Below are 25,774 nucleotides of genomic sequence, written 5' to 3'. Positions count from 1 at the left end.
TTTTCACGTGCTGTTTTGCGTGTTCCTGACATGTTCTACTTGCACAAGGTCTGAGGCAATGATGGAGGCTGCTTGCAAAGAACAGCTGGAGGCAGTGAGGCTGTGGGTCACTAATGACTAGATGACCTGGGATGGAGGTCTTTAGAGAAAAGGTCTGTTCATATGATACAGAAAATGCTGAAGTTGCATGCAACTGCCAAGGATGAAAATGTGCAGCGCAAATACCGAGAGCACGAGCATACAAAGCCACCCAATCCCAGTCTCCAGGGATTGCCCAGGGACCCAGCAGCTCATCCTCATTCTAGGGTGATTTTGTTCACAAATCCCTGGCAGCAAAACTGTGCTTTCAATTTTCTCCTTTAAGAAACACCAAGAGGATGGAGCAGACTCGGGACGCGCATCAGATTCAGGGCTTGTGCTGCTGGGTAATTCCAGCCCATTTTGGACTCCCTCATCCCCCTCCCTCTGCCTCATGGGGTTTTCCAGCCCTGGGAAGGCCTTCCCTTCCCCTTTGCAAGCATCCCATGAAGTCAATACACTGAGTAGAGGAGCTAGGAGCTGACTGTCTCTTACCTTTGGTTTTAAAAGCAAAGTTACAGTACTTGCAGACATATGGCCTGACGTCTGTGTGCGTGCGAATGTGTTTCTTCAGCATGCTGGGTTTCTTGCAGCGAATTCCACACTCCTCACATACATACTTCCCTCTTCCACGGCCTCGCACATACACATACTCTTCGTTTGATTTGTACCTATGAGCAACAGGTGTCATGATATAAAAAAAAAAAAAAAAAAAAAAGAATATTCCCACCTCAACAGTAGTCGTCACAACTTTCCTGGGTTAATTTAACATGTTATTGACACCACCAGTCTCAATTACCATTTGCTAGCTCTGGGTAATTAGGCTAAACACAAAATATCTTTTGCCCGGAGGACTTCTTCCTCTTCTGGAACGTTTCTAATGTTTTATGCCTTTCTCTGTACAGACAAATAGCCCAAAGCCTGAGGTCAAGTCACGGGATCACCCAAATGTCCTGATTTTCCCCATCCTCAAATACAAAGCACTCATAACAGTCTGAATAATACACGTCGCAGTCCAACCCGTGGCCTGAATCATCTCTCTCTCTCAGCTGTGCTGTGATTTAAAATATGCACACTGTCACCATCCTCTGCAATGAACTGAGGAGCCCATCCCAGATAAACCTCTTGTGACACAGCCTTCACACCCACTGGGACAACAGCAAAAGCCATTGGAAACAACTACTGTGCTGCACTGCGCCTGGCATAAAATAAACGACCTGCACTACAGCTCTTGCTAAAATAAGAGACACCCAGAATGGACACAATGCAAGAAAATACCGTTTGTAAAAACTATATCATACTTACTCTAAATGACCACAGACTCAAGGCTCTTATCTTTGGCACAATATCATGACTTGGATTTACCCAAATCGGCCATCCTTCCTCCACATTATAAATTCATTTATTTTCTGTCCACGTATTTGCACATAGGGAAGGCCGCATGATACAGGTTTGAAAAATATTTGCAAGTGAGACCAATCATTTAGCCTCCTGCAGCTTAGCAAATGGAGTCTGTAATTTCCTTACGTGCAGCACAAGAAGAACATAACACAAAGCTGGCTCCCAAAGAGGCCAAATGGTTGTGCGGTACTTCTTGTAACCTTTTTTTTTTTTTCCATCCAATATGAAATACGACTTTTTTTTGGTCTTCCAAAAGCCCTGAACATCCACACTTGGAAATAAGACCTTCCAGAGCATTGTAACAGGGGACCCAAAGACACACAGCAATGTCAGCCACTCTCTAGAATTTGATAAAGTCTATTCCAAATCAGGATGGGGAGAAAACCACATTTGCTCTGGAGAGAAACTGAATAGGAACAGCAGCACAAAGTACAAGGTATGCTCAAGTGCTTAAATATGTAGGTGTGGCTTAAAAAAAAAAAATAAAGTGTTCATAAAGAAAAAAAAAAAAGGCAACTACCATTTGAAACGGAGTAAAATATACACAAAGATCACGAATCTGGCCCTGAGAAGAGATGGTGACAGCAGTATGTTCTGCACAGTGTGCATCCAAGAAACTACACTGCAGTTACCCACAAGCAAGTAACTTTTAAAGCAAGGACACACTGCATGAACCTTTTCATCTCCTACCCAGGGAGAAAGCGTGTGTCCTTGGTCCCATTTCATTTCATTCATTAGGAAGCACACAGGTAACTTCTATTCCACCAAACAGACCTTATAGCAAGGTTCTTGTGAGGTGGCCAGGAGGACTGAGCTGGTGTCTGAGGAGCACACACAGCCTCCAGCCCTGTCCAGCTCTCACCATTTAACCTTACAGATACAAGGATACCCATAATTAATGGCTAAGAGTGGCCAACGGTCCTGCTTTATTCAGGGTACCCATAATTAATGGCCAAGAGTGGCCAATGGTTCTACTTCATTCAAGGTACCTGTAATTAATGGCTAAAAGTGGCCAATGGCCCTCCTTCATTCAGGGTACCCATAGTTAATGGCCAAGGGTGGCCAACATCCCTGCTTCTTTCAGTGCAGCTGTAATTAATGGCCAAGGGTGGCCAATGGCCCTCCTTCACCCAGTCAGTGATTTAATGGGAAAGCAACAAAAGGGACCCAGGAATCCTGATCCTTCTGTTCCAACTCGTGTTTCAGGCTTCCTCCCACCCCTCCTTTCTGTCACTGTGCTGGTAATCACATTGCCATTTAAAAAATGAAATTGCACCTTTATCAGCCTTGTACTTGCACTACCCTTAATTACACTCTCACATGGAAACCTCTAAGTAAGCCCTTTGTGTCCAGCAGTCCTTCTGTTGGCCTCATTAAAGCTATCAGGGCTGGCTTCCCCTGGATAAAAAGTGACATGTGATTTAATCTGAAATTAGCCCTGCAGTTTATCTGAGCCATCCTTCAGTGCAGACATTTTTCTACATCTCACGGAGCAGAGAAGCAGAGAAGGAAAGGTAATACAAAGAAATACTGAACCAAATGGGGAGGAACAAGGCAGGTGAGGCTGCCATAATGCAGGGACTGCTGCAAACGCCATCTGTCTGCACTGGAGGCTGTGATATGTTTATGGAGATAATTGCTTCAATATGAAGCTGGTTTCTCTGCGGATCTCATACGCTCATATGATTTGCATCAGAACAACAAATCAATGACAGCTCGTTTCACGTGAAGATTTTACCCTGGACAAGGGACCTTCCTGCTCCATTGCGTGCGCTGTAACCGGATTCCTCTGATATCCACAGTTGGAGTTTGTGTCAGCAAATCTGTGCTTCCCTTCTAGAGCGTTGTGGAATTCATAATCCTGCAGTTAGCAACTTAAACCTCCTATGGTGCCACGGCTCCAATCTAATGCTGAGATGATTTGAAACCCAGGAGGCTAACTGGTCATTATGAGCTCAGAGACTAATTTGGAAATAGCTCTTTGAAACAGACACACTGAAAGGATGAAAATTCCATTATTTCGTGCATTTTTTGAAAGCTTATTTGCTGCGCTCTGCCAGCAAATGCACACGTGTTGAGCTTCCTGCAACCACTACAGACACTTCTCAGGGCCAAGGGGACTGGCACAGCCATGGCACTGCCTCCCATACAGAGAGCAGGCGGCCCCAGCAGCTGTCAGGAGTTGGGGTAACACCAAACTACATCAAATTTTGCCATAACTCATTCCCTTGAACTTAGCTGAAACCTAAAACCATCAAGTATTTATTCCTTTGCAAGTTTTAGGAGGTCTAGGTTTTACTATTTTCTGCTGCAAATATCTGGCTATCCTTTTTAGCCACAGACACTTCTTTTTCCTATACATATTTTTTTTCCTCAGTGCTGTGAGCTGCATCCAAAAGTCTTCATGTGGCTGCAAACCACACGACAAAGGTTGGAGAGCAGAGGGGGAAGGAAGTGTTGGTGGTTGGAAGGTTCTGGGGGGACCCATTGCTCCAGACACAGCTGGGCTGAATCACTCCTGCTTCCTGCAGCCACCAGGAGCTCTCCTTGCCCTGGAAGGTCTTTGTCAATGTCATCTTGCCTCAGCACGGCAAATAATAACTGATGTTATTTGCCAGTCAGACTTAGGCACCCCGACTTTGCCAGTATCCAGCATTTTAAGCTCAGTGGTACAGCACAGCCCAGCTGATTTTGCAGCGAGGGAACAAGTATTTCCTCAACCGGTTTGGATGGTTGTTCAACTCCCATGTTTGCTTTTCAGATCTCTGGTACACAGTAACAGGAATCAGATATCTGATCCTTTCCCGAGCTGCTGCAATTAATTCTCAGTCAAGTGACCCGAGCAGCTCCAGTTGTTACCTTTGGTGTTAGGCCTCTGCTTTTATTGATGGCCCATTTTATCTGTCATCAGGCTGCCCACTCATCTGGCTCAGTTAAATCCTTCGGAAGTCCCTGACTGTCTGCCCTGGTATTAGCTGATCTAATTTATGTCTTATGCCACCTGCAAAATGTGACAGATTGCTGATAAATGCATAGCTATTATAATGTCACTAATTACCAGGACGTTTATTGCCTTTATCACAGCTCCCCACTGGACAATCAGAGCACTTCTCCCATGGTGATGCCAGCAATACCCTCTCTAAATCTCCACGTGCAGCATAAATAGTTATCCTTACCCATTGCACACCCTATAGAGGGAGGAGGGAACCCTTCACAGGTGTGTCCTGAAGGCCAGACAGTTATAGGAAATCTCCCTCAACTCAACCCAAGCAACAGCAGAACAAACAAAAGTACTTCTTTACAAAATCCAGACTAGACAATGTCATTTCCAGGTTTCTAAAAGCATCATAGCAACCTTTTAGTATCCTGATGTATCAGACAGGAATATTGCACCAAGATCAACTGCAATTTCTGAAGAGCGATGCAGCAGGACAGGGTATGGATATGGGAGCATCTGGCACAGAAATCTCCCAGTAATTATCTTTTACAAACAGCCCTTGCCAATCCCCAGACTCTGTAATATATCTCATGACCAAGCAATGAATGCTGATACAAACACAAGGGACAATAACTCATTTTTGTAGATTCAATTTCAGTACATAAAGTGGGAACTTCTTCACAGAAACCTCTGTGGTCTCATTCTGCGCACCAGGCTTACTGAAATTTTGTATTCACGTCTCACCCACGATGAGGGTCTGGAGGAGCACAAAAACTGTGTGTCATTTATCAGTAAATATCTTTGTGAAATAGTTGTAAGGCACTGAAGACGAATGCATTGTTATCAGAGTGAATCTCCATTTGCCTTCATCAGGGGATGTACCTATCATGGATTACTTGTTGCTGTTTTTAACATTTACCAGCACTGACTAATCCTGCTTAGAGAACTGAATAGGTTAAGTTAGATGAACACAAAATATTGTTATTTCAATGCCAAGTCACATCAAAAGAAGACCATACTTTTCCAAAGTATTTTAAAGTATTTTGCATGTAAGACTTTCAGTCTCACCAATATGCAGTGCCCCTAAAAGGGATGGTGTTCCTTATGATCATCCAATCTGTATGGGAAATACAGAAATGATCAAAGACCCACCAGCTTTCCTGCATGGCAACCCCCCAAGATTAGCCATTGGTGATGCTTAGGGACATGGTGCAGTCGGCAATATTGGTGGTAGTTGGATGGTTGGACTTGATGATCTTAGAGATCTTTTCCAACCTTAATGATTCTATGATTCTATAATTCCATTGATTATGGAATCATAGAGTCATAGGATTCTATGATTTCCATTCTATGAAGGACCAGCACACAATTCATGTGGATACAAGCATATGTCAGACAGCACGATTGCTTGGATGGAAGCTCCTTGGCAGGGCTGCTCTCCTAGCAAGCAAAATGCCCATTGGCTCCTCAGCAACGCCGGTCACCAGGACCGTAAAACATACATGGAGGAGAAACTCTATAAAGACAGCTTCAGAAATAAATGCACACCACTCGTTTCCTCTCTGCAGGAATCCGAGCGTAGATAGTAGGAGGAGGAATTCTATGGCACTGCAAAAGAAAATTAAGAAAGCAAAGATGACACAGGGCAACTCCAGCTGAAGTTACCCTGTCTGCTTTTTATAACATCCCTGGTGGGTCTTCACAGCTTGGATTTTACCTAGGGCATTTTTCCACATTTCTTTGAATGGGAAACAATAAAATGGGTGTATCCCCACACTGTGCCCCTTGTGATCATGGCTTTGTGTGCACAACCTTGGTGGCACTGGGCAGCGTGGGACATGTCAGCTGCTTCAGAAGCAACGCAAGCACCATGGGTGGGCACTCTCCAAAGGCAGATCAATGATCCTTCAGTTTGCCTACAAAAATGAACACTGGCAGAGCCCATATATCACGGAAAAAGAAGCCACAGGAGTCTCTTCCTATAGCTCTGCACTGTGACATGGCAGCCAGACCACCAGGACATGGGGAGGTCAGTGCAGGAACATCAAGTCAAAGGAAATATATCCACAACTGACCACATCTGGAACTCCATGTCCAGGTTTTTTTGTGTTTCACAGTTGGAATGACAAAAGCAAACCAGAAAAAAAGATGAGAGGGAAGTAACCTCCCTGCTGATGTAAAGATGAATTTGGGAGGAAAACGTGCAAAAAGTGAATGGTTCAAACGACATACAAAACTCTAGATAAATGAAAGGGCTAATCACCTGGAGAGATGTGTGCAATGGCCTGGATGGGGAGACATTTCTTTACTATGGATGGTTATCATAGAATCATAGAAGGAGTGGGGTTGGAAGGGACCCCAATCATGTTCCAACCACCCTGCAGCAGGCAGGGCTGCCAACCACTGGGTCAAGTACTAGGTCAGATTGCCCAGGGTCCCACCAATCTGGCCTTGAGCACCTCCAGGGGTGGGGCATCCTCATCTTTGAGGACCCCCAGGTCCTTCTCAAGGGATTCTCCCAGTCTATGTAGACACCTGGGATTATCTTGACCCAAGTGCAAAACCTCGCTCTTAGCTTTGTTGAACCTCACTGTGTTCACATGGGCCCACCTTTCCAGTTCATCAAAATCCCAAAAGAATCCCATGAACTGCAGAGTGAAAACACAAAATAGAAAATTTAGGCTAAAGATAAAAAAAGATGGGGAGCATTCTCAAGTAGGTCTACCCTGCACAGAAGTATGGCATGGATTTAAGCGGTGTAACACCTCCCATGTGTTCAGGCTTTGCAGCACCTCTCACTGGGTACAGCTCCTTGCTGCAAATCCACCGGAGGAGCTGACACACATTTTGACACCTCTGTAACACACACAGTGGTCTCCAAGGGCCAACAAACAGCCAGAGTTTGAAAGCAACACAGAAAATATGCGTGAACAACCCAGATCCACACAAGGAGCTTTTACTAGCATAAAAACACTGAACACAGAATGCCTTTTAAAGGCATTTCTCCATCAGCGAAAGCAAATCCTTCAGCCAGCAGAGCCTATTTTGGCTGAGAAGGAACAAGAGGATTTGTGCTCTTGTGAGCTGGTCTGCACCAGGGGGGCAGCCCCACCACCCCAACCTGGAACAGATCTTTGGGCAGTGTGATACACCCAACACAACCATGGGATCTCCTTCAGTTGAATTAATCCATCACGGAGAGAGCCCAACACCAGCCAATGTTGTATATGGATACAGAACTGCAAAAACGGTGCAGTGTGTTATTACTCCTCTGAGTTTTATGCTTGAGTGAAAGCCTGATTTAATTTTGGGTTCTGGCATCAGACCTTTTCTACTCTATTAGAAGTAAAATTACAGTTATACTCATTACGGTTCTGTCTGCTGTTATACAGCTTCATCCTCTCTACACTCTAATCACTTAATTGTCATTCCAAGCTGCTCTAAAAACACAACTATTTCAGGGGGGGAAAAAAAGAATCAATGTAAATAATACTGCACTGCTTTAAACAAGCTGACAACCCGGACTTTCATTACTGAAATGCATTTAGAAATGAAACCAGACTGAAAAATGAAAGTGCCCTTACTGCAAGGTGAAAGTATTCACTGCATGGTGCATCATCCATGCAAAGTGCCCATCTTTAGGCACCCAGCATGGAGAAATGTGGAGTAGCACTGATTGCATGCATGGGATAATCTGTTCCTTCTGGGCTTCCTTTCCATTAAGTCCAATTAAGCCCATTAAGAGCAGAGGTAGTGAAACAACTTCCATAGTTTCTCGCTTCTTATTTAGAGATTGGGCCATGTGTGGACCATCTTCAGAACGTGCAGAAGTCAGACAGTTACTGCAGAACACATGGAACCTGAGCACCTCATCCCAACCCATAGCAAAAGATGAACGAAAGAGACTAAAAAAACAGTAGTAATTAGTTTTGTAACTACAAGGCTATGATGGCAGCATTACAAAAAACCACATTCACCTCCCACTTCTATGTGCCCATTTCTAAGACTTCCCTATGCGTCGTTCCAAGACACAGTGCTGCATGATGGCAATGCTGGAGCATTGTCTCAGCTCAGTTGGGGTGAGGTACACACAGAGTGTTGCTCCAGCACCACCTTTCCTTACTGAAGATCAAACACAAATAGAAAAAACATCAGATTTAAAATTAAAAAAAAACACCACAACCAACTCATACAGCCCATTCATAAAGTATTCATAGAGAAAATCCAGCCTGGAAGTCCCTGTCGATAACCTCTCCCAGTTCCATTTTTTCCTCCACCACCCCCATCGGAATCAAACAATGTCCAGATAATCTGACATTAACCACTCTAAGTACTGACACAGATACTCCTTGTTCCCAAAGCAGCTCTTTCTGCCACTATTTTCCTAAGTGCTATGAGTGCTTGTCAGTGCCTGTTTTAATTACAGGCTGCCTTCTCGTCCTTCTGTCACTTTCCATGTCAAGGAGGAAGGTGATGGCCTTGCTCCAGGACTTCACTTCTCAGCACCAACTCAATCCCTGCAATGCCCATATATTTTTTTTAAGCCTGTGATGCTCTGTACCACTTCACAGTCCTAAACATATCATTAAATTCTTGAATTCTGTTGGATTAAATTACAACTCATGAATTATTTAAAACTGTACTGAGTATGTTGAAAGGATGCATCCAATATAAGCATGTAGTAACACATTCCTCCCACTACACTTCTTGAATTGTCACTGGCTCCTGAGAGAGGGTCTCTATTCTGAAGCTGCCACCAAACTCCAGAGCTTATCTCAACATATCTGTAAACACTCAAAGAGTTCTAGGTGAGAATTTGGCTTCTGAGGTGTATAAACATTAATTTTGATGGTGTATCTTTTCATGCTTGTGCAAAGAACCATCCATTTTGGATGGAAGGTATGTGACACCTCATTTTTTACTGGATACCATCATATCTTGGTAGCTCCACATTTATTTCAGGCAGATTTTTTTTTCTATACCACTGATTGAGCAACCTGATCTGGCTGCAGATGTCCCTGTTCATTGCAGGGGAGCTGAGCGAGATGACCTTCAAAGGTCCCTTCCAATTCAAATGATTCTATGGTTCTTTAATTCCATTTCTGGATGAATTTTCTTTGGTTTTCCATCCCCTCCTGGTCTGACTGGGATATACAGAGGATGCTCAACACCTGTGGGTCTCAGCCGTGGGCTGGGCTGGAAGATCATGTCCTGTTTGCTGGACATGGCTGCCTCCTCCTCACACTCTCTGTGTGGTGTCTGTTTATTCTGAGTGGTTCACAGTGCTCTGCTTGCTCCATTTTTGACCCTTGTTGCCAGACACCATGTCAGTAGGACACAGCAGAGGAGACTTGCTATCAGACTGCCCCCAGTTACCCAACATAAATCAAGGTGAAAAAATCTTACTGTTCCTGCCATGGGAAAAAGCAAGGAACCACTGAGCCATGTGTCTACATTATAGAAATGCATTTTCTCTTCTGTCACCACATCTGCCTTCTTGTCTGCCAGCCTATTAGGAATGAATAAATATCCCATTTACAAACTGCACCTCAATGGAACACATCTATAGGATACAGGTACACAAAAAAAAAAAAAAAACCAAATCACTGCTGCCCCTAAGTACTCTGCATTGCTACGTGGTTTAGTTTTGAATTATTAAGGAGTGGAATTTCTTCATATCCCTCGAGAAACAAACTCAACTGACACTTAACAGAACACCCTGGAGGCATTCAGCCTGGATGTGGCTCTGGGCAGCCTGGTCTGGTGGTTGGTGACCCTGCATACAGCAGGGGGGTTGAAACTAGATGATCACTGTGGTCCTTTTCAACCCAGGCCATTTTGTGATTCTATGATTAACAGAAAGTTGGGGTGGAAAATTTTTCATGCTTTTTTTTTTTTGTCCAAATCTGTCTTTATTTTGTGTCATCCATTAATTGCTTAAACTTCTGCAAGTAATTGCTCTGCTTTTCAACATCACTGGACCTCAGATAGAGCCGTTCCATCTACGGTCACCAGAATTAAGGGTAGGCAAGCAGGAAAAGAAAATGCCATCTACTGCTTCTGTAATGAATCTATAGCATAGCAGCCAACCGTAAGGTCTTTAACATAGAAAATATATTTTATGCTCATCCTGAAAGCTAATTCCTTCATAGTACAACTTATAAAAATGGTGCCTAATGAGGTTGCTTCCTTCTTCATTAAGAAATAAAGAAAAAGAGGGAAAAAATAGAGGGAAAAAAAAAGAAGCCACATGGCACATTCATAGACTAAAACACCATTGGGTTAAAAAAGGCAGATTTCTGCACATTATGAAAAACAGTAATTAAGACAAACACCACACAAGGGAAATTTAGCTGCATTGTTCTGCAGTGGCTGTGGAGCGAGGCGCTGTGAGCCGGGATCCCCTGTGCCCCATTCCTTGGTCGATTATTTGCTCCTCTGCAGTGGGAGCACGACGGGGCAGGCAGTGCTGCAGATCTCAATGGGCCATTTGAAAACCATGCTTCACTAAGTGGGACAAGAGAAAGCTGAGACCCAGATCAACATCCACGGTTAATTCAGCTTATGTTATGTCCTAGAAATAACCTGCTTGCAACATCACTGGAGAGCAGCGAGCGGCACCACGAGCAGACCAAAGAAAAGGCAAAGATCGCAGTAATAACAAGAAATACTCAGAAGTTAGAAGAACTGAACAGACCAAACTTATCCATCAATAACCGACGCTATTTTCAATCCATCTTCATATTACAAATGAAAAATGCTTGGCCATAAATACTTCATTCAAGGTCAGTCTGGATGGGGCTCTGAGCTCCCGATGGAGCGGTAGGTGTCCCTGCTCATCACAGGGGATTTGGACCAGATGGCTTTCAAGGGTCCCTCCCAACTCAAACCACCCTATGATTCCACAATTCTGTGAAATTAGTACATACTCCTTACATCTTTGCCTAATTACCACAAGTCTTAGGCATCTGACTACAATTCAGATGATGAGCTTTTAGGTCTCATTCTTTACGTTGACAAGCTGTGGAAGAGATGCGATTGATTGCAATTCCAAATCTTTATTATTATTATTATTTATTAACAGCAATAACTGCATCTCATCATGAACATTTCTAGCCACTCAGATGAATAATAAAGAGCCTTTTGGCATGAATTAGAGCAGATGACAAATGAACTGCAGTCAGAGCTACAGAACGTGGTATTTTAATAGTATTGGCAACTTGGAGACAATTCCATTGGCCAAGAGTCCTATTCACTGCTGGTGTCCTTGGTGCTGATGGCAGTGGATGTCCTGCCCTACAGGATCTTAATGTTCACTTACTGTATGGCCAGGCCACCTACTAAAATTCCCTGAGTCTTCCAAGTGAGAGAAAGGAAATTTTCAGCCATCCTTATTTCAAGCAAACTTGTAAGGTGTCTCATGAGTCAAAAAAAAAAAAAAGATATGTTCTGGTGCAACTCATTCACTCAAATAGATTTGAGAAGCCACTTGCAAGCAGCAGTTACTCCCTCCTATCAGGAAGACTGCAATGTAATACAAGGATCGCTGCTTACTTCCACTTTCCCTTTAGCATCAGCCAACTTTGGTAATGCTGATCATGTTAAAGGTAAAATATGCAGAAACAAAAAAAAAAAACCAAAAAAAAGAATGGCTGACCTCACCATACAAGCAAGCAACAAAAATGGCTCAGAATAAATCCGTTCCCTGATGGACATCTGCTTCATCACAGTTGTTCTCCTCTTCTTGTCTCAGGAGACTTCAGTCCATCTTCCTTACATCTGAGCTTATTTTCCAAAGAGCTTTTGAAGCAAGGATGCCATTGCAGTGACTTCCCACATCTTTGTTCCCACTGCTCAGTCAGTGACAGATTTTGGGAGCATCGCAGGAGGAGTCCTTACAAACAGCAGGGATGGTGAAGGAAAACAAAACTTCCCCTCAAGTTCCTCCGCCTCCACCCTCTGAGTGTGACACATGGGATAAATTCTCCCAGAGAAACTCAGTCTCCTCCACTTTGCATAAAGAGGCTTCAGAGCTCAGCTCCCCATGTAGGTGTATGGAGATCTGGGAGGAGGGTGCCGTGCAGGAGCTGTTTTTATCCCCGTCCTTTTGTTACTTAGCAATAGAAACCCAAACACTGCTCCTCCAAGTGCAGAAGGCTTCCAGCAGCTCCAGCAAGCTCCCTGCGGGGAGTATTGAGTTTCATTCACTTCTTCACCAGTGACATGAATACCCATCCATAAACTGTTGGCACAATAAAATCTGAATGTCTGAGACTGGCTGCCATTAACAATAACGCAAGCCTCATCCAAGTGTCGGCCTGGTTATGCTTTGAAATAACAGGAAGTGCCTTGATTTCAAAGAATCTTGGAAGTGAACCCGATATGCCGCACATTACAGAATAACTTCTTCAAGACAAACACTTTGTTTCCAAATGTCTTCACAAGAAAGCCCAGACAACCCCTCTGCCAGCCCCATGTGAAGCTCCAGCAGGAGCCAGGGAACCAGTTGGAAACAGCAGGGTGTTTTTCCAGGAGAAATGGTCCCCTCATGTCAAAGAGCGATGGATGAGACTGCTGCAGGAAGAGCAATGGATGAGACTGGAACCATGGGAGCAAGTGGAATATACTGGTTCCAAGTCTGGCATTTCCCGGAGTGAGGTCCAACTCCCCAGTGAAAGTTCTTAATAACTAGTAAAAATAAATAATAATAATAGGCTAGGTTTATTTCTATAGCATAGAAGCCAAAGAGCCTCTGGCTATAGTGAAGCATAGTAAATAAAAGCAAGTCCAGCTGCCTGGTCCCTTCTTTCCCAAAGGCAACAAAACAGAACACAAACACATAGTAAAGACAATCTGAGAACCACAGTAACCCCGTAACAAAAGCACTCAGTCAGTATCACGTTCCGGTCAGTTCTTGCCCTTATCACCACTGGGTATTGATGGTTGATGAATTTCCGTTCTGCTCCTAATATAACTACAACTGACAAAATACCCAAAGCCACTCAGGCTATTATGACATCTCAACATCCTGGAGGATCGAATGGATCGGGCTTAGGTTATCACCTACAAGCAGATCATCACGTCAGCCCTCGTTCTGCTCCACAACACCTAGGGTTATAATTATTAACGAAATTCTGTAGTGTTCCAGGAGATGGAGAAACTCTTCGAGGAAACATGAGCCTCAGACTTGTCCCAAGCCTTTACCCATCCTTCAAGTTAGATCCAAGACAAAACAATCTTAAAGAAATGATTTAATTATTTCTCATTTCCTGTGCTTCCTGTCTCCTGTCAAGGCCAAGCAAGGAAATGAGGACTAGTCCCAAGGAGACCTGAGATACCATCAATCCAACTGGACAGCAGAAACTCCAGGAACTGCATTAGAAAGTTTTATCCTATGACTTTTCAGACCAATTCTAGAGCTGTAAGAGGTTCCAGATGAGCTGGAGCAAAGCATCTCTGCTCTTGGGCACTCATCTACATTAGCAGGAGCAGAGTTTAAGCCCTCCTTGATTCTAATGATAATGAGGAGTCACCATTTGCAGGGAGGACCTGTGTTGTGAAATCACCTGGCAAGGAGCAGTGAGTCATCATCCCATTCAATCTATGAACACCCAGTACACACTGGTGGAAAAGGCTTTTTTAGTGTTTCTGCAGCCAAAATTTGGGCCCAAACCAACCTGCCCTCAAGTCAGTTCTGGCAGCGGGGTCAGGTGGAGGTTTTGTTTGGAGAGCAGAACTGGGTCCAGAGCAGTGCAGATCATTCACCATGCAGTTGAATTCCCACCAGCTGGGCAGTGATTGCTATTCTCACATCTGCACACCGCTGGAAATCCCTGAGGACGATCCTCCATGTGTTCTGCAGTGGCCCGCAGCTCTCGCCACAGCAGGCGAGTGATTCTGAAAGTTCCTCCTCCCATCCCACTGCTCCTCCCCAGGGCACGTTCTGAGACAGAAACTCTGAGCTCAGCAATTTCACAACGTTGTGATTTTCTCCTTCTTCTCTTGCTATCCCTACAAAAAACCAATGCAGCCCAGAGAGAGGGAGCTGGATCCTGTTCTCTCTTGCACATAATCAGCACAACAATTTAGGCAGCTCCACTCGCCCTTGCAAAGCAATTGAAGGAAACAGGGCAGCGCAGGGGTAACCAGGGGCAGAGCCTGCGTTACCCATGATGATGTGTGAGGAGGTGAGCAGAGCCAAAGTTGTGCTTGCAGGACCTACAGCTCAAAACCATCATCTTTTAGCCTGGAATCAAAAAAACACATTAGATACCACAATTACTGAGGAAAAAATCTGGAAAACCCATAATGCTTTTTTTTTTTTTTTTTTTTCCCAGTCATTTTTCAGCAACTGAACTTAAAAAAAGAAGTAAAAATCCTTCTCTCTCAGGCATCTGCTGTTAGCCGGTGTGTTTTACGACTGCTGTACAGAACGTTTCAGTGTATAATGATTATAATAATCAGAAGAAAAAATATGATTGCGCCAAGAGCACACTCTTCTGTAGCTTAAAGAGTATGCGTGCACACCCTAGGTGATTTCTTCTAGAAGTCCCTAAACATTTGTCAGCCACACAGCCCCAAAGCAGCCTGCTAATTTTAGGAACCACTGCTACAGACGCAGCTCTATAGCTTCAGATAACGGCTCTGCAAACCCCAGCAGCAGTGCTGTTCTCACGGGACAGCGCTCAGTGCAAACGGTTCTCCCGCGGGAAGCTCCCACTCCTCCAGGATGCAGAAATTCCTGCGAGGATCGCGGGACCACAAGGCTCCAGCTGTTCCCAGCCGTCCTGCCATGCTCGTGGGTGAGATCATAGACTCAAAAGCAATGCAGCTGGGAAAGGAGGAAGGCAGGGATGCGGTCCCTCCATCCGCAGCATGGAGACGCGTCGGTAGCATGGAGGAGGTGGGGTGGGAGGAGGGAGGAGAGCAGTTCCCAGGTCACTGATGGAAAACGTGACGGGTCCGGTCACCTCCCCTGTGGGTTGAGAGGGGCTGTGAAAGAAGTCCTCCTTGAAAAGGTTCCCATGGAAGTCTTGCAGAAAGAGAACGTGCCAATGGTCGCGTGTGCTAATGGTGGAAGATCATAAGATTTGGGGGAGGAGAAGCATGTTTAACCAGGATAAGAAAATTTTAAAAGAGCCCCTGAAAGCACCGTTGCCTGCTGATGACCTTCAGGGGTGTTCACACTTGCAGTATCTCCAGGCTGAAGCAGGAGCAACTGAAAGCAGCTCCTAAAAAGAGCTGAGCTCTTGCTTGCGTTCCCGCACCATGGGCTGGCTGCACTCATTAGGTTCCCTAACGAGCTTCCTGCAGCCAAGCCAGACCCCTTCTGCACAGCACTTTGCACACATGAAGGAGTAATATTTCTCAAAGATAGATCCCTATTATTTATCTTAACACAGTGCCTACAGGTCTACCGTGCAGACAGTGAACGCAGAGTGAAAAACTAATTTACCAAGATTCAGCCCCAAGGACATACAAAGAGATAGCAGATGGGCAGTGGTGGATAGCATGGGAAAACAACAGGAGGATGTAGGTCGGTGTGATGTGCTGGGACACGCAGTCTAAATGTTGCCATCATTTCTACAGACAGACATCTCAGAGCAGAGGTGAGTTGAAGGAGGAGGAAGAAGGTCAGCAGATGTTTTCAGAGAGCTCTTTCCAGCAGGGAAGAAAGGTTGTAGAAATAATACATGGGGAGTGGAGAGTGTTATCACCATTCAGAGCAGGAAGGGATATTTTGTCATCAAAAATGGATGCAAAGAGGGCTCTATGTAGACACAGCACAAGGAAATTGCTTTTTCTTCCCAATTTTTCTAAACAGAGACAGACCCAGACTGATACTGCAAGCATACAGAACAGGACTGCAGAGGAGCTGGGTGAGCAGCTGGTGAATTTTACTTCTGTATATGGGCAGGAAAGGTTGCACTTCGGAGCCATTCTGCAAGAAAAGTTGGCAAAATGCAAAGAGAAGGGAAAAGCCCTACACAGACTGAGCTCCCCCAGATAACAGCAGGAATGGTGTTGACTGCAATCATGCCACAGTGCTGAGGATGGACCACCTGCAGCACAGTGTTGTTTCTTCCAACATTACAAGAACCCAGGGAATGGGAAGAGATGTCCGTTGTCTCCTTCAGGAGGAGTTCCCACCTGCGAGGGATCTGGACACAGTCAGCAGTGAGGGTGGATGGCAGATAAGATCCAGTCTGCTCACAAAGTGCTATATCCAGGGTGCAAAGACCATTCTTCACATACCTCAGGAAATCCCTCTGTGCACCAACATTTCAGGATATTTTCCTTCCAAACAAACAAACAAACAAAAAGTAAAAAAAAAAACACATAAATTGTTGCCTAGAAATTTTCTCTCTCTGTTTTGCATGTCTGCATGTCAAAAGTGCCAGTATATCATGCTCACTTCTGCTGAGACCAAAATACGTTCCCGTTTCTCTCCAGGAAGTCACAGCAGCAACCGTTTGTGTTTTTTCTACAGCTGTGGCACTTTTCCCAAGGACACGCAGAGGCTCCCCGGGGGTCTCTCACCCCCACATCTTCACGTGGGATGGGTGGGATTGCCTCCAGCCGGGTCTATAGGAAGACGTGCTGCTGTCTGAATCCGAGGAGACATCAAAGCCCGCAAGAATCCGAGGCGACTCCTCCTCGAAACCACTCGCCTTCCCCTTTCTTGGATAAACACGGCGCGGCAGGAAGCTGCCCGCAGCCACCAGCCCCTGTGGGATCGCCATCCAGCCGGGACTTCCCTGCACGGGGCCGTCTGTGGAGCAGCACGGAGCCGTCCCATTCCAGGCAGGGTTCGCGAACCCGCTGCTCCAGATGTGACCTCGGCGGTGCTGGTGACACTTTGGAAGGGATGGCAGGAAGGCTGTGGGGACTGTGCAAAAATAACCGGCTGCTGTTAGTGCTGACACGGCCTCTGCTCTCCAGAGGAGAACCGTGAAGGCCCCTTCCGAAGCGGGGGCAGAGCTAGAAGCTATTTTAAATCACTGCTCTTCACTGCAAGACATAAAACCTCCGTCAGCTTTAGCAGAGAGGTTCGTGTGTGTTTTATGCTGAGGTGCCTCGGAGATTTACACACTGCAAAGCAGCCGTGCACCAGGGACCGGCGGTGCGGCATCAGAAATCGCTGCGGCTTTCTCTGCTGAAGAAGTCAAACTGCAAAACTGTAAATGTTCACAGACCTGTGGCTCAAGCACAGGACAGAACTGGCGGTTCCCAGAGCTCCTCTCTTTCTGCAGCCTGCTGCCTCCTACGAGTACCCTTCACCACATATTAGCACTTTCTTAATTTACCATCATCTTCAGCAGTGGGCTCATGCAGAAGGTTCTCAATCTTGATTGCTATGAGTTCATTAAGTCCATTTGGTGACATCTACATGAAGATCCAATTTGCAAAGGCACAAATACCCACAGTTAGGGCAACTGCAATCAGCCCTGCCCATTGCCCAGCACCTCTGAAGATCTTTGTCTTCTTAATCAGTGTGCTCAGCTTTCAGCCCAACAAACTGAGCTCAAGATGCAACATATGAAGATCTGAATTCCTAATAAGTTACTGTTATATATAATACTCTGTGGTAAAAACCAGCATACTTCCATGCTAAAACTTCAGCCCATTGGTACTCTGGGTAAATAAACTAATTAGCTTTTTTTTGTACCGATGTCCTATATTCCCACATACACAGATGTTAGTATGGTTCTAACATTACAGCCTTCTGGGGAAAAAAAAGGGAAATATCCACAAACCGAGGGCATACCAAGGCCAAGTGAAAAAGAAATCACATCCCATTCTACACCACCATACCAAATATCCCTCATCTTTTTGAACTGTGAAAAGTTGATCAATCCTTACCCTAACCTCCTAATATCCCCTTTTTATGTAGCTGCAAGACATGGAATTCATGCCATGCAATGTCACTCCCCACTGGTCTCACCACAGCTCTCCTGCCATCAAGAGGGATTTATTTTCTGTACCAAAGGGTTTTGTTCCTTTCACATTTGGCATAGGTTCTCATCTTATAAAAAAGTCAGGCTGCTGTGGCACACTTAGCCCAGTGCTTTGCAGAGAACCTGATGTTTGAAAGCACTGTTTGGTCTTGTTAAGGGGACTGAAATGCAGAGAGCTGAATCTCAGTTCTGCAATTAAATGGTTTGTTTGAAGAAGAATAGCAAGATACTCACAAACATGAAAAACCACTGGTTTAAGTGTTGATTTAAAACATCTGTGAGAAACACTTGATCTTTGAAAACACCACTACTATGCACAGGCCTACCAAGAGACACCCAAACCAGCTCAGTTGTTCCCAGGCTTCCCAAGAAACCAAGGCACCCAACAGATAGGAAGGCCTATAGCAACTTGGTGGTGATGAACTGACAGTTGGTCTTGATGACGTTAGAGGTCTTTTCCAACCTCTATGATTCTATCATTCTATGACATTAGCTCCTCACACCTGATGACCCCTCCTCATTTTTGACATACCATGTATAGAAGGACAGCTGGAAACACAAAGACCCAAGCAATCAAAAACATGTGAACCTCTAGGAAGCCCAACCACCATGAAGAGCTCTCAGGTGAACATCATCAGAAGAACAAGGCAAGATCTTGCTTGTTATCCCACACTGGAGCTCTCTAGTTTCCAATCTAAATATAGCTTGCTATTCTTCAGTCTTATTTCTAGACTAGAATAAACAGCAAAAGAGAGCAGCAAAAACATCTCCTTTGGTCACACGACTCTACTCACAAAGCACACAGTTACAGTCAGTCTGGATTCACATTTTTCCATACGTATGCTAGGATTTCTCACATGTTTTTAAAGGGTGACAACCCATCCTACCCTCCTTCCTCTCTCAGTTTATTTTGCATAAATGCCTGAGCAGCAGCAGGTCCTTCGGGTCAGAGAAATGACTTTAAGCACTTGCAGTTTGCAATCACAGCTTTTTCCTTCTCCTCCATCCTGGAGAACTTGAGCTGGGCTGACAGCTGCCTTACAGCACTTTATGACCCAGAGATCGTTGGGTTCAGATCAGCTCCAGGTTTGAGATGCATGTGCCTATGTCCACAGTGAGCTCCTCCTCAAAAACAAGCTAAAACTGAAAACCAAGCATAACTTTAAATAGCAGAAAACAGGTTGAGAAGATGCAATATCATTTAGGCACATTTTACTGTCAGGACTCTACCATTCCTCCACCATCATGCAGAACAGTCCCAGGAATTTCACATCCATCTGCCATCACTGGGATTCTCTGATTGACATTTAAGACAGTTGAAAATCAACTACAACATTTGGGATGAGTTTAAAAACAAAACAAAACAAGAAAAGAAACAGATGAGCAGGAATCAGATTAACATCTGCCTTGAGAAGAGATCTATCTGCTCAAAAGTAATGTTTTCATCATTAGGAAGGGACAGAAAAGGAAGTCCCAAACAGCCAGAATTATGTTCTCAGAGTCATTTTCCTGCCATTTACCTAGTGGGATACGGATTGAGCAATAGGCAGTCAGCTCTGGGTCTGTCTATTTGAACACTGGGTTTCTAATTGATTGCACAGTACTTGGAATCTATTAAAGGGTGTCTATTTACAGTGCTGTATAGGACAGGCTGCCTAGATGTGCAGATGCTAAGAACTGGATAATCCAAAGTAAAGCTGGTAAAAACGTTCGCCTTCTCAAATTTTCCGCCGAATTAATTGGATAGATTGTGTCACTGAATCAATAAAGTGCAAAGCCCACAATCTTGACGTTTGCCACAAGCCCACATGCAGCCCTCTCACATGGAGACTTTATTATTCCAGACACTTGGCCATAGCAGGCAGCTGCTCAGAGTAAGACGTCGTGTCACGGCTGTGAGTCCGAGGTGCAGCAGGGCAGCCCAGGGGAGCACAGCCTCACATCAGGACTCCACACAGATTCTTTTAGGCTATAGCTTTCAAAACTTCCACTAAGGAAAGCACACAACTGCCTTTTGTTAAACTGAAAAAAAAAAAAAAATGCTTGCTCTTATGAAACTGAGAGCATGTGCAATGTTGGAGAAGTACACATGTGAGTCATGTTAACTTGGTACCTGTATGTGTCAATTCCTATTATACTTTTTCCTGAATCCTGAGATCATCTCTGACGTTCATCCACTTTTCCTCTCCACTTTCCTGACATCAGCTCGTACCTTTTTTTCTCTTCATCCCATCCCATCCCCTCTCCCTTTGTTGAGACCTTCCAGCCTGACCCTCTACTGCTTCAATAATCACCATCTCTTTCCTTTTAAACCGATTTCTACTTTCTCTGTCCCAACTCATCTGCTGATGAAATCACAACCCTTCCTCTCCACTGGCTTTCCCTCACCCATCTGACCAAGGCACTGTGAAATGCTTGAGTCCCTCTCTGTGTTCTTGGACATCACAATTTCCCTGACTTCTCACACTGCTCTGCCAGCAGTCCTGGTCCTGCAGCCCCTGGTGGTCCTTTTTACCCTAGATGGGAAGAATGATCTGAAAAGAAGCTGTAGCAAGGTGAAGGCTGGTCTCTTCTAGGTAACAGTGATAGGATAAGAGGTCAGCACCAAGGGACGGTCAGGTTGGATATCAGGAACAATTTCTTCTCAGAAAGAGCAATGATGCATTGGCACAGCTGCCCAGGGAGTGGTGGGATCACCGTCTCTGGAGGTGTTCCAGAACCACTGAGGGATGTGGTCAGTGGGCATGATGGCTTGGGGTTGGAAGTGGTGATCTTAGAGGTCTTTTCCAACCTTAATGATTCTATGATTCTCTAAATGCTGTTTTTCAGTTCTTCTTGGTAACCACATGGTCCCAAATGCAACCAGTGCACAGGTAACCATTCATTTTCCCCACGATTACAAATCATTTTCCAGGACTTCAGTGTCACATTGGCTGAAGGCTTCACCTCAGATGTGTGGAATGGTCTGGTCAACCCCCAGGAGAGATATGAGGTCTGGAACAAAAACAGCCAACACCATCACCCCTCCTTGTCTTCTCTTCCACAGAGGGAGGATGGAGACAGGGAGAGAGTGGTAGATCTCCAAGTTCTCTGCAGGGCAGAGAGGAGAGGCCCCAAGCAATGCAGTGCCCCCACCCTGTCTTTTTGCTTGCAGTGACCTGAACTTGTCTTTCCACTGAAGAAGGAAAGAAAATGGTGCTGTTTCCCACCCCAGTGACCCACTCACTTGTTGGTCTCTGCTCCTGGTTATCTTGCTGGACTTAAGCTTGGATGTGATAAATGTCATAAGCCAAGCAACTACTAGAACATATGCAATTAATAACAGATTTTTAATTCAGTGCTACAATGGGAGACTGACAAACCTGGCATCTGGAGCACTCTGTTCCCCAAACGAAGGTGCAATGTGATGCCAGCAAGGCAGGTTGGCCATCACCAGGCACCTCTGCATAGCATCAAAGACATCGTCTATAATATCATTTAACTTTATATTTTTCCTCATTTGAGATGACAGCAAATGGGAAGGCTTGTCCTTGTGTAACACAGAGGATGTTAAATGTCACAGTGAATGGAATTAGGGGCTGGGAAAACCCCATGGGGAATGCTGTGCACCCAAGGTCTCTGCCCCACTCCAAATGCACTGCAAGGGGGAAGCCAATAGGCAGGCTGGATGGATGCTCACAGGTATCTTTACTCAGGACAGAGCCCAGTGCAGAAAGGTGTGCATCCCACACATGATCACACGGGAAGCTGAGATAATATTTCTTAATAACCGTCTGTGGGAAATTAGCATCAAACAGCATTATGAGCGCCTGCCAGAAAGATGTGTTAAGAAAGTGGGCTGGCTGTACAGAAAATAATTTAGGAAGAATAATAAAGAAAGCCAGACAACAACCCAGACTGAATCCTTCTGTGTTTGTCTAATTTCCTGGGAAAACAGGCATAAGCTGCAGAATGAATCCAATTGTCAAGCGAAGCGACAAGATATTCAGGGCAGGAAATGGGGTAAAACAGTAACAATTCCCATTGAGGAATATTAAGTTAGATAAGCAGATAAGCAAGCTTAGCACCAGGTGAGTTGGTGTCCCCTCTCCCAAGGAAGGGAATGGGAGCACAGGGAGCAGAATGACTTATCCCAGAGCCACAGTGAGTCACAGGCATAGGAGGGGTGCACAGCCACACAAATCTGCTCCAACCACCATGCTCTCTGCAGGATATGCTCAGGGAACAGCGTGTTCAGGAACTGCTCAGTGCAAACACAGCTGGTGCTGAAGGAGGGCTGGCAGCATGCAGGGATGTCCTGCCACCAGGAGCCAAGGGAAGGGATGGGCAGCGCTGTGCCTGGTGTGAGTGCTCCATGTGCTGGTGAGAATTCCTTCACCCAGGGCTGGGATGGGAACTGAGAGTGGGTCTGTGCTTAGTTGGCCAAAACGTAGAGGATGTAATGCTTTTCTGCACCCACATCCATAAGGAGGTAGTAAAGAAGAGACTGGATGTGAACGATGCTGATTCATATTGCACAGAGCCTTGAGGAGCATTTATGGTGGCTATCAACTCACAGGGTGTAAACACTGTCATAAAAGCAAGGAAATACAAAGTATTGGGCTCTGCCCCAAAGGCCCATTTGGGATCTTGCATGATGCTTCAGCATTGCTTACACAACCAGAAGCTGCTCCCAACAGACATTAATAACCTGTTTTCAGGTTAACAACCCGAAGTTACTGCTCTATTCTGCAGGTTACTGATACAAGAGCTCCTGGCACGTGGCACCATCTGTGAGCAGTTTCAGAGCCGTTTCAGAGCTGCCCCACAACTTTCCTCCAAAAGAAACCATGTCTGCTCTCCCAGCCTCATCCCACACATCGACAGAGCGAGGTCCCTGGGGTTGAAGCCAAGTGAGTGGCACCTTTGCTTTGCTCTGCCCAGCTCTGTGCTTTCCTCCTCTTCCACGCTCCGTTTCCTGCCGTGTACCTCGCAGCTCCCGCTCCAAGAAAGGATTTCCTGAGCAGACCTCCAAAAACAACTGATTTTTCAGTTTCTTGGCAACAACCTGAGTTATCAGGCAGAAACGTTGCTTAAGTAAGACCAGAATTAAAAAGTTGTAAAAATCCAAATTTTCTTAAAGACACGTTATGGGGTGGGGAAATCATTTGCTTTGGGGTTGAGTGGAACCTTCTCTCCATATAGCCTCTAAAGTAAGAACGCAATGATTTTCAAAGCAAAAAGAACACATTCCTTTCTTTTTGAAAATATTTTTTCTCTAGTTGCCATTTTTCATTGCTGCTATTCCTGCATGCAGCCTTCAGGCAGCCTTCCTCACTGCCTGCAACCTGGCTCTTCAAACCATCTCTCCTTTCATCTTGTCAGCAGCGGTAACATTCATAAATCCGTCCTTCCTTAAATTGCCACCCTGTGTCTTGTCTTCTTGGTATTGTTAGCTTTTTAAGCAGAAAATGTGCTTTGCTTGTGCTATGAAAAGAAAAAAACAGAGTGTAAACGTATGGTGCTCAATGAGATCTTACATTTTTTTACTGGGACTAGGACAGTGGGATGCGTCCTTCCCCAGTAGAATCATGAGCCCAGCTACTATCAAGTGGGAGCACCCCAACCCCATGGGCTGTTCCCAAACCCTATGAGCATGGATGTCCTATTCAGGGAACTGGAGGCTCCATTGGAGAGGATTCTTGGAGAGCTGCCATCACTTTATGTGATGTCTCATTTTCATATGGCAAAATCAGGGATTGCTCTCCCCTTCCCTTTCCCCATCATGCCCAACCCATGGTGGCTGAGCACTCTCAGCTCTGTCTGAGCAAAGTGCTGTATGCCTCAGACCTCATGGCATGAAAGCTCTCCATTTGTTGTCAAGTCTGATGTGTTGAAAATTCACACATCTGCTTCAAGGTCCTTTACAAAAGCAGGATAAATACCTGTGCACAAGCTGATGACTGAGCTTGAGAAGTTTTAAAACTACATTTTAGGGTGCAGCTTGACACAGGTAGGACCACATTTTCCATGGGGCTGTGCAGCCACAGGGCTGAGCAATGCCTCCTCAGCACTCCTGGGAGCAGGGAAAATCCAGCAACCAACCACAAGATGCTCAGATTAACAGGCAGAGGTCAGTCTGGCACTCTGACCCCAATGGAAAAGCATTCATACCAATCCCACCCTCCCCTGCAGAGCAGCAGGAAAATCCCTTTCACTTTCAATTTAAAATGAAAATTTCAGGAATTCTTTACTTTCACCCAAGAAATGATTATGCTGTGAAATACGACTGTTTCATGTCATATGTAAGGCACCACCCTGGGGCCATGAAGTGCATTCCCCCATAAGACTGGAGCAGATAAGCAAAGCAGCACTGCTGATGCACAGTGCAGCTGGAGGAGATACGGACAGACTCTGCCTCTGCCGCTAATTGTGTGCTCAAATTAATGTCTTTGGGATAAATGACTCCTGCAAAATAAACATAGTGAATTCTTAGAACTCATCTAAGCAGCAGAGGAAATCCCCTGAACGAACCGGGTTCGGCGCAGGGGTTTGGGGTTACACGCTGAGAAACTCTGCTTGTTGAACAGAGCGGGCTTTCTCCAGGGTAATAAAACTCCTGCATTGTTGTGCCAGGGATTTTCCGGGAGGTGTGTGTCAGCAGGGGGTGGGAGCTGCAGTTTCTGTGGCCGGTCATAGAAATGGAGTGAGATCACCCAGAGGAACCGACCGCAGATCCCAGCGGCAGCGGGAGGAGAGCAGGGAGCCAGGAATGCACACAGCTAATGGGTTGCAAAAGGTTGTATTGTTTTTTTTTTTTTGTCCCCCTAATTAGTAATCATGTTCAAGTCTGATAAAACAGACCCAGGGATTCTCTGTTTTCCTTCAGCACTGGGAAAAAAATCTCTCACCAGGCAGGCTGAGGTTCAGTGTACGTCCCCATCTCCCTCCTGCCTGTCTAAAATCCCATAAGCAGCCTCGCAGCATGGAGGCAACAGTTTCTCCCCTCCCAAGCCCAGGGCTCTCCAGGAGCTCAGCAGTCAGTCCTCATACAGTCCCCCCAGTTATAAGCACTGTGTTAAGCAGAGGGGCTGTGGGACAGGAATTCACTCCAACTCACAGAGCAGTGATTTAAGGTGGAGATCCACGACTGTGGTTCAGAAGAACCCATGGCTGGCAAAGACACAACCCTGTTACTTATTGGTGAGGAAAAGGAGTGAAGGAGCCAGATTCATATCTGAATCAGACCAAAGTCCAGAGCAGCCTGGGTCATAACAGCACCAAGAGCATCTTTCTCAGTGTTAAGATACCCTACACTACACCACTATGGGTTCTTTTTGCTCATGTGCAGATTTGCACACATGGGATGGTGTGAATGAAAGGAAGCTTCGGGGCTGTGACCATTACGTTGCAACCATAT

The 25,774-nt window shown here is 45.3% G+C and overlaps 1 protein-coding gene across 11 annotated transcripts in view; it reads right to left on the bottom strand.

Moving 5' to 3' along the window:
- The window catches only part of HIVEP3 (HIVEP zinc finger 3), a 216,248-nt gene that overhangs the window by 17,674 nt on the left and 172,800 nt on the right, over nucleotides 1-25,774 (bottom strand). For all 11 annotated transcript variants that reach the window (XM_090124023.1, XM_090124026.1, XM_090124027.1 and 8 more), the window contains one exon: nucleotides 574-749. In XM_090124023.1, coding sequence (XP_089980149.1) covers nucleotides 574-749 — 176 coding nt within the window. The remainder of the gene's footprint in view (nucleotides 1-573; nucleotides 750-25,774) is intronic.

This window comes from Phasianus colchicus, chromosome 24 (genome assembly GCF_987193195.1).
Source record: "Phasianus colchicus chromosome 24, bPhaCol1.hap1.1, whole genome shotgun sequence".
Taxonomy (NCBI): Eukaryota; Metazoa; Chordata; class Aves; order Galliformes; family Phasianidae; genus Phasianus; species Phasianus colchicus.
The sequence above is the reverse complement of the archived record's forward strand: the minus strand, read 5'-3'. Positions and strand labels throughout refer to the sequence as shown.